The sequence below is a fragment of the Nicotiana attenuata genome, unplaced genomic scaffold (assembly GCF_001879085.1).
Source record: "Nicotiana attenuata strain UT unplaced genomic scaffold, NIATTr2, whole genome shotgun sequence".
In the NCBI taxonomy this organism is placed as follows: domain Eukaryota; kingdom Viridiplantae; phylum Streptophyta; class Magnoliopsida; order Solanales; family Solanaceae; genus Nicotiana; species Nicotiana attenuata.
The window spans coordinates 204,125-220,726 of NW_017671687.1; the positions used below are offsets into that span (position 1 = coordinate 204,125).

At 35.4% G+C, this 16,602-nt stretch overlaps 2 protein-coding genes and 1 pseudogene across 2 annotated transcripts; 2 read left to right on the plus strand and 1 right to left on the minus strand.

Moving 5' to 3' along the window:
* The first annotated feature begins 1,357 nt into the window (after positions 1-1,357).
* LOC109209686 (pre-mRNA-splicing factor syf2) lies at positions 1,358-7,520 on the plus strand. The gene is made up of 6 exons (XM_019373003.1): positions 1,358-1,545; positions 2,261-2,410; positions 4,129-4,331; positions 4,487-4,727; positions 6,834-6,970; positions 7,066-7,520. The coding sequence occupies exons 2-6, from the start codon at positions 2,290-2,292 to the stop codon at positions 7,291-7,293; spliced, it is 930 nt and encodes a 309-aa protein (XP_019228548.1). The 5' UTR covers positions 1,358-1,545; positions 2,261-2,289; the 3' UTR covers positions 7,294-7,520.
* A 2,715-nt stretch (positions 7,521-10,235) lies between these two features.
* Positions 10,236-11,396, minus strand: LOC109209688 (annotated as a pseudogene).
* A 2,678-nt stretch (positions 11,397-14,074) lies between these two features.
* On the plus strand, positions 14,075-14,900 carry LOC109209689. Its single transcript, XM_019373005.1, has 2 exons — positions 14,075-14,339; positions 14,422-14,900. The coding sequence occupies exons 1-2, from the start codon at positions 14,075-14,077 to the stop codon at positions 14,898-14,900; spliced, it is 744 nt and encodes a 247-aa protein (XP_019228550.1).
* Positions 14,901-16,602: the final 1,702 nt, after the last annotated feature.

Genomic DNA, 16,602 nt, shown 5'->3' on the forward strand with positions numbered 1-16,602 from the left:
ATATATATATATATAAACTAATTATATATATATATATATAATTAGTTCATAATCTATATATACCGGCTAGGAAATATAAATGATGAATTCGACCGGCTATCGTCTAAATATGGCAGAATGGCCTAAATGACACCTATACTTGTCCGGCGTGCCGGTCCCCTAACTTAACAATTTGCCAATTGAACACTTACACTCCTTCAAAACGTGTATAATAAACGCTTATGACACGAGGCCGTCAGTGCGTGTAATACAATCACCTACACGTAGGACGCCACGTCAAGAAAATTAAACCACGTAGGCTCCAAGTCATTTATTATGGCCACATAGGAAAATAAAACAAGAAATGATTATTATCTCCCAAACCCAAAATTTCCCCTCCTTTCACACTTATCTGCTTAGTTGGGGCTTAGAAAGTATGAACCACTTATGTCTCTCCTCTCGTCTTCGTCATCTTTACCGGAATTTTTATATCCAAAGCCCACTTAAATCCGGCCTGCTTCTGCTTTTGCCAGGCTGTTGATTTTTTTTTTTTTTGAAAATGGAGGAAAATCAATGGCGGAATAGAGAGGGCTTAGATCGAGGAAAATCAATGGCGGAACAGAGAGGGGCAGTAATTATATAATTTAATTTTTGTCTTTTTGTCACGTTGGTAGATTTATGTGCCCCAGCGTAATCCTTTTTTCACTAAATACAAAATAAGGTAGTAGGTAAAGAACACAACTGCAGATCTATGATTCCTTATTCTTTTGAAAATGGAGGAAAAGAGCCTATAGGTGCCCAGAGAGGCACATCTGGAAATTGGTTGGCATCCACACATTATGTGTAAGCCAAAATTTGCATATTGGAAAAATAGAATAAAGTAGAGAAAATACTGGTTAGAAATCAGGTTGGTGAGCTCTTTAAAAAAGGTGGGGGCAACTTGGATCTATAATATTGAAAACAAGGCAATAGATTAGAGATACTGCCATGGCTGTAAACACCGGTCGCTCTGAGACAGAAGAAAAAATTATCATCACAATCTCAGATTTTTGCTACAATTATTATTAATTCTTATTTTAATGATTATTTCTTCTTATTTTAATTATTTCTGGTACAAAATGTCCATATTCACGCTCATTATCCGCGTGAATTACACTCACTTTGTCCAGCTCAACCATTATTTTGTCACATGTGCTTGATCAACGGTCAGAGGAGTTTAAATAATAGGCTTTGATCAAGTTAAAATGTCTGGATAGCAAAATGTTAAGTTTGGGGACCGGCATAACAAAGTGAGACAAGTATAGGTGTCATTTAGGCCATACAGCCTTTAAATATCCCAAAAACAGAAAGGGCCCGTCCAGATGCAATATTTGGGCCGAATCCCTTCCAGCCTATTAAATTGAACACGCGAAATTGCGAATCAAATCCAAATAAGGGTTATATCGTTCCCCAAATCCAGGTTCATCTCTGATTTCTTTCTGGGTCAAGTTCACACCCACTTCCTCAACCTCAAGCTGCGAATTTGCTCCTCCTCCATCTCTTTCTCCACCGAATTCGAGTTGTAAGGTACATATGAATTATGTTATGCTGCAGTTATTTTTATCTATCTCCCAGTGCATAAAAAGAAGGTTTCGGTTTCCGATTTGTCATAGTTATTTGTGATTTATACATGTAATCTGCACTTTTATTTGTTTTCCATGTGATAATAGCTACAAATATATGATATTGCGAATCTGCCTTTGGATATCACTAGTCAATTTTCTGACTATATCTTTTATTAAATGAGACCGTAAAGTTGTTTTTCTCTTAAATATAATCATTGACTGGAACGGTAAACATAAAGTATACCTTATCCAGTTATCCTTCAAACCTTTAACAAAGCTCCTATAGAAGTATTGGTGGGTACAGTTACTCGGCACCTGTGCTGATGGGAGGTAGCACGTACCGGTGGAATAGTTTTGCGCAAGCTGGCCAGGACACCACCCTTATACAAAAAAATTTCTAATTCACTTCCTAATTTAAACCATCTGAATTCAAGCATTGGACATCAATTGGTTAAAAAAAAGAAAAGAAAAAGAAAAGCAGTAGCTTATTGGTGTAGTAACTAGGAGAAGCTTAATGTTACTTGTAACTGGGAAAATAGTTTTAAGTTTAGCTCTTTACAAACTTGAGATGGATTGAAGTTACATCTAGACTTTACTTTGTGAATTGTGATATTTTCCAAGTTTGCCCTGTTCGAACTTTATTTTGGTAAAACTGTATGTTTGTATTGACGATGCAGGAAATTGCTGTGATAAGGGAAACTAGAACATGACTGAAGAAGGAAGAGTTCACCCAGATTGTCGAAATGCATCCAACCCTTATCATGAATGCAGCGATTATTGCTTCAATATAATAGCTGCAGCAAAGAAGCTGAGCAAAGCTGAAACAGGTTAGATCTGGTTTTTATTTTACAACCCTGGATTTCTTTGGATTTTTGGTGCTTATGAGTCAACTCACAAAAAGTTAAACCATTTAGGTTATGGCGGTAAAAAAAGAATATGTTTCTGCATTGTTTTATGTCTTTATTCCGTTGCTTATTCTTTGTTGCTTGCACAAGTTTAGATGCCCTGTCGCTGAAGCTACTGATGGTTGTTTTTTCACCTGGAATTCTGTGTTCATGGTTTTTACGGGACTAGAGATTAGGCTCAAAAAGGCTCCTTGGTATTACTATGTTTTTTTCCATGTAGATAGCTGTGATATATTGATTTGATTCAAGTGTTTCTTCAGAAAGTTGTAACGAGGAGGGAGTGTAGTAGAGCACCAACCAAAGAAAAAGTAATACTGGATAGAGAATAACCAAGCAATCTTTGCTTGTAAAAGATGGCAAAGTGAGAGCGCAAGGTGTTAGCTGGTTGAGAGACATATATAGCTGTGTTGTCTCCTGCATTACTGAGGTCAAAAGAGTTGGTAATTGGTGTTTAAGGTAGTGAGGTGAATATGGGCTGTCATGGTTACAGTGCTCGAAAATTGACATTCGTTGATTGAAGGGTGAAGCTTGAAGTGTTGTTTTCAAGCCTTGGAGCTACATGAATTTGAGTCTTGTTGAGCAAACACTTTACATGGTTCCAGTGCAAGAGCTGTAGATCTTGCCTATCTGACATGTCCTGCGGTACTGGGGAAAAGTAAATAATAGTGTCAGTAGTAGTTCATGGAACGGGAAGAGTAAATTTTTGTAAATGCTGCATAGGGTCTTCTTGTAAATGTGTGATCAGTTCTGTTGTATTAACGGCATTGAGTTGAGAAATGGGGATCTATATATGCTGAAGTGAACTTTATCCGCAAGAGGCAAGATACTTCGCTGGTTAAGCCACACACTTCATTTTGGTTGTACTTAATATGTGGTCAATGCTTAGTTGACATGTGAATTCTAATGGTGTCAGTAGTAGTTCATGGAACGGGAAGAGTAAATTTTTGTGAATGCTGCATAGGGTCTTCTTGTAAGTGTGTGATCAGTTCTGTTGTATTAACGGCATTGAGTTGAGAAATGGGGATCTATATATGCTGAAGTGAACTTTATCCGCAAGAGGCAAGATACTTCGCTGGTTAAGCCACACACTTCATTTTTTGTTGTACTTAATATGTGGCCAATGCTTAGTTGACATGTGAATTCTAATGGTGTGAGGTTGCTGTGGACACCAACCTGAACTAATGCTAAGGTTTCTTGGTTTTCTTTGAGCTTTTAGGGATTGACATGGATTGACAATAGGGCTCTGAGTTTCTGCGTTATAGAAAGCTAGCAAAGAGTTTTGGAAGTTCTTTTCTAATATGATGAGCTCTACCCTCCCTAAACCTCTCCTCCGCCCACAAGGAGCCCAATAGGCGCTCCTTTTAAAAGTCTATACCTCTATTATCATCTTTTAAAAGTCTTTTCTTTAGGTTGCACGAAGAAAACTATACTTAAACCAAAGACCGCATCTCAAGCATGAACTGTTGGAGATTCTAATGTGTTAGGTTTAATCAGTTAAGCTCACATAAGTCTTTTCTCAAGCATCTCAGTTTGCTAGCACTTTTATTTCTAACGGGAGCTAAAGCCTAATGTTTGCTCCTTGGAATGGCAAATTTGTTGTATGTATCTTTCCTTGTCTGACCTTTGTAATGTGCTATCAGGTGTATTGCGAGATAATACTGTTGATGTTCAGCCCCACTCGGTTGTGAGTTCCGATGGGGGCGAAGTTGCACCTGATGAAAGGGATGATGTCGAGAGGCACAATGATGCAGATGATCAAGATGATGGGCAGGGTATTATGGGAGAAGACTCTGCAAATCTCACAGGGAGGAAGAAAAAGCTATTCGAATTAAGGTTAAAAATGGTAATTGCAAATATGCTTCCTTTCTGTTTCTTTAGAATGCAATGCCATCATTCAGTTAGCTTGTCTATTTAGTGTTCTGTTTTCTTGTTTTCTTTTGTTCTTTATGGTATCCTGATCAGAATTATTTATATTCTAGCTTGTGGAATTTTATGCAGAATGAGGCAAGAAAAGCTAATCAAAGTGCAATGGTAGCAGAGAAGAAAAAAACGGAAGCTCCACCAGAGTCTAGGGGAATGTCCAAGCAAAAATGGATCGAGGAAAGAAAGAAGAAAATTGGGAAGTTGTTAGATGCCAATGGATTAGATATGAGTAAGGCATATATGCTAGATACACAAGAGTCGGCGGAGTCAAAGTATAAGAAGTGGGAAAAGGAGCCAGCACCAGCTGGTTGGGATGGTATGAATGATTTTTCATCACTGCTCTATTTGTAGCCCTTACCCCCCCCCCCCCCTCCCTTCCCCCCAAAAAATAAAAAATAAAAGAAAGAAAAGCTTTACATGGTTATTGAAGCTCACACATATGGAGCATAAAATGTGTCTCTGAGATAAGCTCACTTTATTTTGCCCAAAAGAATCATTGTCTGCTTAGTTATCAAGCTTTAAAGGGGTCAATACCCTAAGCCGTAGCTGCTCAGTTTGATCACATGTGATTCTTCCCTTTAAAATGGTCGAGGAGGAAGTAAGTTCTTGTCATTCATTGGTATCAACTCTTCAAACAAATGGCAGTATACAGGGCTTTTGGCATGCACAATTTAAGTTGTATGCCTGTGTTTTTGGTATGAGACAAGATTGTCTAGTGACTTCGTGTTCTCAGTATGCTTCATATACTTTAGAGTTTGTATAGACTTAATAGTATGACGTAGGGAAGGAAATATTGATATGAGAAAGCTAATTGATTTGTTCACTGTGTAACAGAAGTATTATCCAGCTCTATGATGAATTTCATAGGAATGGTAACAATTGGAATGTGATTTCAAAAGAGCTGAGAGTGTTTTAGAATATATTTTCGCATAAGAGACAAATCATCTACAATTTGGTGAGGTCATCTTTGTTTTCATGTTTCAGCACTATCTTTGGAGTAAATGTGTCCTGCTTTACACTTTTACTTTAGGAGGATGAGAAAAATTACAGTGCATTTATTTGTAGAAGTTTTTGCTTAATAAACCGGCGTGCATTTAGATCTTACACCTACAACAATGACAACTACCCCTCAATCCCAAGAGTTGGGTTGGCAGTATGACTCCTCAATATCGTAAATGCTCTGTTTGGGTCCATAATCCATATGTTGTTACTTAAGGATTATCTGACACTAGGGGTTTTCTAATATATTCTAGTGGTTATATCTCTAATATACTAAGGGTATTCTAGTAAGCACTAGTCTTCTAGTTGACTTTTTAACTTTTATTGGTTCCTATATTTTGCTATATCTGCTTGAATTTCGAGATATTTTAAGTCTTTTGAGATAACTTCTTTCCATGTGATTTTATGTCTACCTCTTCCTCTTTTCACACCTTCAATCATCATGTTCTCACATACCGAAACCAGTGCGTATGGAAGCCTACGTAACACCTGGCCAAACCATCTCAAGCGACATTCTCTCATTTCTCCTCTATATGTATCGTTTCTTATCTTATCTATCTTGTTTAACTCTACATCCATCTTAACATTCACATCTCTGCGACACTCATCTTGTGGATACATTGGGCTTTAGAGGCCTAACATTCACTCCCATACAACATTGCTCGCCTAAAAGTCAGTCTACAGAACTTGCCTGCTTGCGTTTCACTTTTATAGGTATCTTCCTATCACATAACACTCCTGTGGCACTGCTCCATTTCAACCATCCTACTTTAATGCTATGCATAACATCTTCATTTATCGTTCCATTCTCTTGGAACATTGAGCCTAGAACCTAGATATCTAATCATTTCCATCTAATCTCACCTCAAGTTCACTCCTATCTTGCTGTCTAAGATTTGATGTGTCTAATTGGACAAGGTTTACATTTTTAGGGTTGTGGCTTGTGGTGTTGTGACTGGGGGAAAACTAGGAATTAGTTGGATTCCTTCAATTGATAAATTCTAATATTCTATCTTTTTTTGATTTTTCTTTATGTTGATATATATAACTGGAACTAGAGCTATTTTAGGAGAAATTAGTCATTTTGTGTGACTATGATTGGCTATTCTGGCAAAAATTTTGCATGTATTTGCTAGCTTTGGATTATCTAGCTTGAATTTAGGCAGAAGATGGATTCCGGTCTATGATGTTGTAGAGCTACAAAGCTTGAGCACTAGTAAATATGTGATATATCTTTGGGCCTGTGATGAGGCACGGTAAAAATATATTTTCTTAAAGTTCAATCCCTTATCTTGGAATATCGCTGACCTACATTTTACCTTATATTTTCTGGCGCTTTGGAATTTATGGATTGTGATGCAGTTATATATGGTGAAGCTGAGCTAATTTCCTCAACTCTCTCTGTGTTATTTTCATTTTTCAGTTTTTAATCAGAAAACATTATACAATGCATACAAGAAGCGGACAAAGAATGTTGCTGTTGATCTGGATGAGTACAGTAAAATGAAGGAAGCTGACCCCGAATTTTATCGAGAAGCTTCAAGTCTCCAATACGGGAAGGTAGGTGCTTCAGCCATGATCCCTAGCTTTGTTTTTCATTTATTTGAGACTTCAGCAAAGGGGTTTCCCTACACTAATATCTTTCAACTGTACAGGCACCAAAATTGTCAGAGGACAAGATAGAGAGGATGGTGAAGGAGCTCAAGGACAGGGATGAGAAGCGCCAGTCATTTAGTCGGAGGAGAAAGTTCCATGAAGAGAAAGACATCGACTCTATTAATGATCGTAACGAGCACTTCAATAAGAAGATTGAGCGTGCTTTTGGAAAATACACCTTGGAGATCAAGAATAACCTTGAGAGAGGAACTGCTTTGCCTGATTAAGGTACTATTAACATGTCATGTGAACACGTACTTTTCTGTATTCAAGAGTGCAGTCTTGTGATGGGGATGCTTGTTGATGCTGTTGCTTTCCTGTATCATGATTTCAGTTAATGTCAGTTTCTCCCTCTCAACCTGATGCAAATGCTCCGTGGTGGTTGATTATGGTTCATATTGTAAATCCAGTTATTTGCAAGGAACTTTTTTAATATAAACCAGATAACTGTGAATATCTAAAATCCCCTCCTCTCCTAAATGAAAGGGTAGAATAGGGATACGATCTATTAAAGGTATGAGCTTTTTGCGCTGACTGGTATAGGATTATTATTAATCCTTCAACAAATAGTCTAGAAGTATTTTATCGTTGCATAGGCGGACACTTGTAATGAAGAATTTGCATTTCTTAGCAATTTATGCATCCAAATGAAAAGGTAGAGGAACTTATTATTCCCTCCGTTCCAATTTATGTGAGCCTGTTTGACTGGGCACGAAGTTTAAGAAAAAATGAAGACTTTTAGAGTTTGTGGTCCTAAACAAGTCAAAAAGGGGCCCAGAGTACTTGTGTGGTTATAAAAGCTTCTCGTTAAGGGTAGAATTGTAAGTTTAAGCTAAATTGTTATCAAATTTAGAAAGGGGTCATTCTTTTTTTGAACGGACCAAATAGGAAACAGGTTCACATAAACTGGAACAGAGGGAGTATTGTATATGCAGTGCACTGGTCAAGTCCATTAAGGTGCAGCATCAGGTGCTTAGGTTTGCTAGGAGAAAGGAGTGGCCGAGTGGCGCAGAGTGATTATAATGGTTTGGCTACAATTTATAGCAAGTTTTCTCCCGCAATTGGTGAGTTGTGTACAAAGGGTTCCCTGATGTCACTTGTTTGCTAGAATAGATCATTCGCGGGCAGAACAATTATTTGGTTATGCCTTATAGGATGCTGGTTTCACCAGTTTTCCAAGGCATTTTGCGAAATCCTTTATTGATAGTGAACAAGTCTCTCACCTATGATGTGATGATTTAAGTAGTGAGCTACATAACTAAGGCGTCTATATAGTTCTTGTAGGCGTAGACTTTAGTAATGGGGCAGTTGGAGCAAAGATTTTGAAGGGATATTTTTAAAAATAGCCAGATTTACAATTGGTCGTTCAAAAATAGCCCAATTTTAAAAGTAATCGAAATTTAGCCACTTTTTATGTAAAGATAAATATGAGCGAAAACACTATTCAAAATTCGGAAAATAACTCCAGCATAATATACTTGCTGGAACTCCAGCATATTATACTGGAGTTCTAGGATAGTATGCTGGAACTCCAGCATAATATGATGGAGTTCCAACATAAATACACTAGAACTCCAGCATAATATACTGGAGTTCCAGCAAGTATAATGGTTCAGTATAATATACTGGAGTTTGGAGCACCAGTGCTCCAGTCTCCAGTATATTATACTGGAGCCAACAAAGTATACCGGTCCAGCATAATATGCATACACAAGTGCACCGAACTCCAGTATATTATGCTGGACCGGTCTCTATTGCAGCAAAACGGTGGTTATTTTTCATTGACTTGGTAAACGTTGGCTATTTTTTATTGACCAGTCCGAAAACTGGCTATACCGTGAAATTTTGGCGATTTTGAATCACCAAAAGCCATTACTGCTAACTAGGGGGTTTCATAAAAATCCGAAAAATCGAACCAAATCGAAAACCAAACCAAACCGACCAAAAAAATGGATACTTTTTGGTTTGGTTTGGTTTTGGTTTTGAATTTTAAAAACCGATCAAATTTGGTTTGGGTTTGGTTTTAATAAAAAAAAAACCGAAAAAAATCGAATCAAACCAGCTATAGGAGTAGCTATTTCAAATTTATTATTACACCTATATAGATGTATATTTTTATACAAAGATTCAAAAATTTAATTGTAAATGTTAATGGTTTGCACTTTTATTATAGTTCTTTACCTTTACATTCTAGTATCATTGGTAGTTTTCTTTTGTTAAGTGTAAGAATTCATTTCGTGTTAAAAATTATATATTTTTAGTTGAGTTCTTAAATTATTCATCACTATTTGATTCAATTATCATCAATATATCTTGGTAAATAATAGATTTTTCAAAGGGCATTTGATTTGATAGTGTTACGTTGAAAATGTGGTCACAGGAATATGTGTTCGGTAGTGTATGTCTTATATTTAAGAAAAAATCGATAAATAACCGAAAAAATCAAAAAACCGACAAAACCCGACATAAACCGAATCGAGAAAAAACCGACTTAATTGGTTTGACTTGGTTTTAATATTTGAAAAATCGACTTACTTGGTTTGGTTTCTTTTAATGAAAAAACCGATCCAAACCGGACCATGAACACTCCTACTGCTAACAGCTGGAATTCGCCTGAAACTATCCATGATCAGCTGGTCATACCACTAGGCATATAAGACCATCTCCAACCCTAACACCAAATTTCAATCCAAAATGGTGTAACACCAAATTTATTCCAACAATTACACCATTTTTTACACCAAAAAAGAATATTTCTTTCTATATTCTTCTCTCCCTTCTATATTATATTATTATCTTCTATTTAAATTTTACGTTTTATTTCCTTCCAAATTCTATCTTTTTTCTTTTTTTCATATTCATCACATATAATTCATATTCACCACTTATATAATTATTTATTACAAAATTATTTTAAAGGATAAATCAATTAAAAGTGAAAGCATTGATAAAAGATAATTAAATAAATATTATATCATAGTCAAATTTAATTTAAGTACCACATAAATATTTAACTTTCTCCTCTATTCTCCGATAAATGCTCGATTAATGCATTACGAAGTGCGAAATGCGCATCTTTATCCTTAATTTTTTTGTGTCGAGCTAAAAATTGTTCAAATCGGTGATCTTCATCTACTTTCATTTCTACCGTAGGAGCTGGACATTCATGTGCATCTTGAATTGGTGCATTAAGATCACACTCGTCCTCAATTATCATGTTGTGCAGTATAATACATGTGGTCATTATATCACGTAGCACCTCTTTTCTCCAAAAACGTGACGGACCTGCAACAATTGCAAAACGAGATTGCGAAACTCCGAATGCACATTCAACATCTTTTCGACATATTCTTGTTTCATTGCAAAATATTTCTTCTTTGCTGAACGTGGCTCCCGAATAGTTTACACAATAGTAGACCATTTTGGATATATACCGTCAGCTAAATAACAACCGATGTCATATTCTTTTCCTTGAATAACATAACGGGTTGGAGGAGCAATACCATTAGCGAGATTGGAGAATAAATGTGATGATTCTAAAACATCAATGTCATTGTTGGTGCCGGGCATACCAAAATATGCATGCCATATCCAAAGATCGTAATCAGCTACATCTTCAAGAATAATTGTTGGGGATCCACTACGACCTGCATATTGTCCAGCTCATGCCGTTGGACAATTTTTCCATCTCCAATGCATGCAATCTAAACTGCCTAGCATTCCTAGAAAATCACGTTGTTCACCGATATACAGAAGCCTTGCAACATCGTTAGCTGTTGGTGATCTCAAATACTGATCGCCAAAAACCTCTACGACAGCTCGACAAAATCTCTTCATGCTTTCAATTGCAGTTGACTCTCCAATTTTGACATATTCATCAGCGGCATCTGTTGGCAAAAACCATATGCCAACATTCTAAACACGGCTGTAATTTTTTGTAGAGTGGATAATCCAAATCTACCCGCCGCATCAGCGCGTTGTTCGGAGTACATATCATGACCTTTAATTGCATCAACAATTCGAAGGAATAAATTTCGGGACATTCGAAATCGACGACGAAACATACCCTCACTAAAGATGGATTATCCGACAAATAATCGAGAAATAAATTATTATCAGCACCTTCCCTATCTCGATGGATTACCAAGTGACCTGGAATGGAGCCAACTCTCCTAGGATAATTATTTTGATATTTTTGGAAATGCTGCAACATATAATTGTTCATTTGAGTATTTTGCATGAATAGTTGCTGCTCAACTTCATCAACGACAGTGAAAGATGATGATGATGAAGAGGAATTTTCATCATCATTATTAGATGAACCTCCCATATAAAAATTCATTTTCAGAAGAAAATAAGAACACTTGATTAAATTTTGAAATGAATTGAATGTCCGATATTATTTTTCTAAATGATGTTCGGTTTTATAGAGAGAAGAATGTGTAGAGATAATTTAAAAAAAATAAATAAATGTAGAGATAATGAGGAAATTCATCCTACGATTGATAGTGGGATGAAATCCAATCCGACGGTTAATATTAAGATAAGAGATATTTTTTTTAAAGATAATTTAGAGATAATGAGGAAATCCATCATACGGTTGATAATGGGATAAAATGCAATCCGACGGTTGATATTTAGATAAGAGATATTTTTTTTTGTTTTTTTAAAGATAATTTAGAGATAATGTGGAAATCCATCCTACGGTTGATATTGGGATGAAATTCATCCGACGGTTGATATTAAGATAAAATCTATCCTTTGTGTCTACTTTATCTTTATATATTGAGGTGGGAACATACTAATCCATAACCACAACTAGCTTTTGTTTTTCTGTAATCATATAATTCATTTTTCCTCTAATCACTTAAAAATGTCCGGTCGATCGGCAGGATACACTACAAATGAAGATAAATTATTATGTCTAGTTTATTTAGATGTTTCTCGAGATCCTGTAACGGGAATCTATCAATCTTAAGATAATTTTTGGAATTGAGTCGTCGCAGCTTACAATCGTGCAAAGGAAGAGAATTGGGTGGAGCGCAACCAAAATCGGTGCAATGTCGACTTCAAACAATTGAGAAGTGTGTCAGAAAATTAAACGGATATATTCGTCAAGTCGAAAATTTACATCCAAGTGGTGCTTCTGAAAAAGATATCGTAAGTATTTTTTTTAGTTACTTGATTATACTATATTTATTTATATTTGCTTATTGTTTATCTTACTTTTACTTAAATACTGCAGATTGCACTATAAAAAGTTTTACTTATGCAAGACCCGAATTTTAAAAAAGGCTTTAAATTATATCATGTGTGGGATATGATGAAAGATTTTGAGAAGTTTAGCGATGTTGATTTTGGAAGAACAAAAGCAAATGAAGATTTGAGTATTTTGCATGAATATTTGCTGCTCAACTTCATCATCGGCAGTGAAAGATGATGATGATATCATCATTATTAGATGAACCTCCCATATAAAAATTCATTTTTAGAAGAAAAATAAGAACACTTGATTAAATTTTGAAATGAATTGAATGTCCGATATTATTTTTCTAAATAATGTTCGGTTTTATAGAGTGAAGAATGTGTAGAGATAAAAAAAAGAAAAAGAAATGTAGAGATAATGAGGAAATCCATCATACGGTTGATAATGGGATGAAATTCAATCCGACGGTTAATATTAAGATAAGAGATATTTTTTTAAAAGATAATTTAGAGATAATGAGGAAATTCCTCCTACGGTTGATAATGGGACGATATGCAATCCGAGGGTTGATATTAAGATAAGAGACATTTTTTTTTGTTTTTTTAAAGATAATTTAGAGATAATGAGGAAATCCATCCTACGGTTGGTATTGGTATGAAATCCATCCGACGGCTGATATTAAGATAAAATCTATCCTTTGTGTCTACTTTATCTCGATATATTGAAGTGGGAACATACTAATCCATAACCACAACTAGCTTTTGTTTTTCTGTAATTATATAATTCATTTTTCCTCTAATCACTTAATAATGTCCGGTCGATCGGCAGGATACACTGCAAATGAAGATAAATTATTATGTCGAGTTTATTTAGATGTTTCTCAAGATCCTGTAACGTGAATCTATCAATCTAAAGATAATTTTTGGAATTGAGTCGTCACAGCTTACAATCGTGGAAAGGAAGAGAACTGGATGGAGCGCAACCAAATATCTCTTATCTAAATATCAACCGTCGGATTGCATTTTATCCCATTATCAACCGTATGATGGATTTCCTCATTATCTCTAAATTATCTTTAAAAAAAATATCTCTTATCTTAATATCAACAGTCGTATTGGATTTCATCCCATTATCAACCGTAGGATGGATATCCTCATTATCTCTACGTTTCTTATTTTTTTTTTAAAATTATCTCTACACATTCTTCACTCTATAAAATCAAACATCATTTAGAAAAATAATATCGGAAATTCAATTCATTTCAAAATTTAATTAAGTGTTCTTATTTTTCTTCTGAAAATGAATTTTTATATGGGAGGTTCATCTAATAATGATGATGAAAATTCCTCTTCATCATCATCATCTTTCACTGCCGATGATGAAGTTGAGCAGCAACTATTCATGCAAAATACTCAAATGAACAATTATATGTTGCAGCATTTCCAAGAATATCAAAATAATTATCCTAGGAGAGTTGGCTCCATTCTAGGTCACTTGGTAATTCATCGAGATCGGGAAGGTGCTGATAATAATTTATTTCTCGATTATTTTTTGGATAATCCACGCTTTATTGAGGGTATGTTTCGTCATCGATTCAAATGTCCCGAAATTTATTCCTTCGAATTGTTGATGCAATTAAAGGTCATGATATATATTTCGAACAACGCGCTGATGCAGTGGGTAGATTTGGATTATCCACTCTACAAAAATTTACAGCCATGTTTAGAATGTTGGTATATGGTTTGCCAGCAGATGCCACTGATGAATATGTCAAAATTTGAGAGTCAATTGCAATTGAAAGCATGAAGAGATTTTGTCGAGCTGTCGTAGAGGTTTTTGGCGATCAGTATTTGAGATCACCAACAGCTAACGATGTTGCAAGGCTTCTGTACGTCGGTGAAATACGTGGTTTTCCAGGAATGCTAGGCAGTTTAGATTACATGCATTGGAGATGGAAAAATTGTCCAACAGCATGGGCTGGACAATATGCAGGTCGTAGTGGATCCCCAACAATTATTCTTGAAGATGTAGCTGATTACGACCTTTGGATATGGCATGCATATTTTGGTATGCCCGGCACCAACAATGACATTAATGTTTTAGAATCATCACATTTTCTCCAATCTCGCTAATGGTATTGCTCCTCCAGCCCGTTATGTTATTCAAGGAAAAGAATATGACATCGGTTATTATTTAGCTGGCGGTATATATCCAAAATGGTCTACTATTGTGCAAACTATTCGGGAGCCACGTTCAGCAAAGAAGAAATATTTTGCAATGAAACAAGAATCATGTCGAAAAGATGTTGAATGTGCATTCGGAGTTTTGCAATCTCGTTTTGCAATTGTTGCAGCTCCGTTACGTTTTTGGAGAAAAGAGGTGTTACACGATATAATGACCACATGTATTATACTGCACAACATGATAATTGAGGACGAGCATGATCTTAATGCACCAATTCAAGATGCACGTGAATGTCCAGCTCCTACGGTAGAAATGACAGTAGATGAAGATCACCGATTTGAACAATTTTTAGCTCGACACAAAAAAATTAAGGATAAAGATGCGTATTTCGCACTTCGTAATGCATTAATCGAGCATTTATGGGAGAATAGAGGAGAACGTTAAATATTTATGTGGTACTTAAATTAAATTTGACTATGATATAATATTTATTTAATTATCTTTTATCAATGCTTTCACTTTTAATTGATTTATCCTTTAAAATAATTTGTAATAAATGATTATATAAGTGGTGAATGTGAATTATATGTGATGAATATGGAAAAAAGAAAAAAGATAGAATTTGGAAGGAAATAAAAAGTAAAATTTAAATAGAAGATAATAATATAATATAGAAGAGAGAGAAGAATATAAAAAGAAATATTCTTTTTTGGTGTAAAAAATGGTGTAATGGTTGGAGTAAATTTGGTGTTACACCATTTTGGTGTGAAATTTGTTGTTAGAGTTGGAGATGGTCTACCAGTTCTATTTCCACTTTCTTGCATAGCGTTACAAGCCAGATACTGCAATTAACGACACTTGTAAGTGTTGCTGTTATTGCTTGAATCTAGAAAGGACAAGTTAAGCATGGCTTTGCCTTGCGATAAATTTACTTATCCAAGTTTGGATTTCCAGTAATTGTTCACTTATTATCAGTATTACTCGAAGTGTACCTTATTATTGGAAGTCTAAACCAACTTCTCTTGTTTCCGTCAATTCTACTTGAAAATTCAAAATAATGCAAACATTACTTTGAGATCTTTCCATAAGGTGAAAATGATCAGATTAATACTCATCTTGAATATAATGCATTTTTTGTCTATCACGTAAATTGAACTGGATGCTATAACAAGAAAAAGAAAATCACGTAGTAAATTTGCGCCTATATGTTGTTTGATAGAAGTGGGGCCTCTTTTTTTAGTTGAACTTTTTGTTCGGGTAAGATTAGTGTTTGAAGCGGGTTAGTACGAAAACTGGTAGATATGGGTGAGTCTTTCTAATAGGTTATCTATTTTAATTTTGGCTAATAAGAAGTTGCCACATATAATTCAAATAATTATTATTTTTAATCAGCATTGACCTAACGGTCAAGAGCATAAATGAACCAAAATGTGAATGAAAGGGTATTTTTAGCTAGGGTATTTTTAAATTTTTTACAACTATTTAGGACATTTTAAACCCTTTTCCACTAGAATACGTCTGGGATAGGTAAGAGGACCTAGAGTTGTTTTGCTTTTGCACCTTCCATGTGAGGCTACAGGAAAGCAATTCTCGGGCCTAGCTCCCTTCAAGTGTATTCCAGTATGGCTTTTTTGTCTGTGTTATCTCGAAATTCCCATCTCTCTTATCTTTAATTAAAGTAGTACTACTATTTCTTTACCTTTTCGTTACCGTTGCTTGTTTTTCCTTCACTTTGTCCTATTGTTTGTATTCAAGTCAAAAAGAGGCCAGGCACTTGTCATGCCAACCTGCTATCTTTTGTCAGACCTTTCCAGACTCAGAAAAGAGAGTTACTAGAGAGAGAAAAGGGGCCCACAGCATAGAAGAGCATCTTTGTTTCTTTGAACAGACACGTGGCACCATGGATGTGGAAAATGGTCTCAAAGATCAATAAAGGTGGAGTATCTAAAGGACTAGAGAGAATTTAAACGCACAACTTTAAATGATGAAATGATTCTTCTATTAAGTGGTTAGATGCTTGATACATAGAGATGCCCAAATTGAATTTCCACAAGAGCTTAGCCTAAATGCAATTTTGAGCGAAAGATTCTCCATTACTACACTAGAAATGACAAGAGAATTACTCGACAAAAATTAGTGATATAAA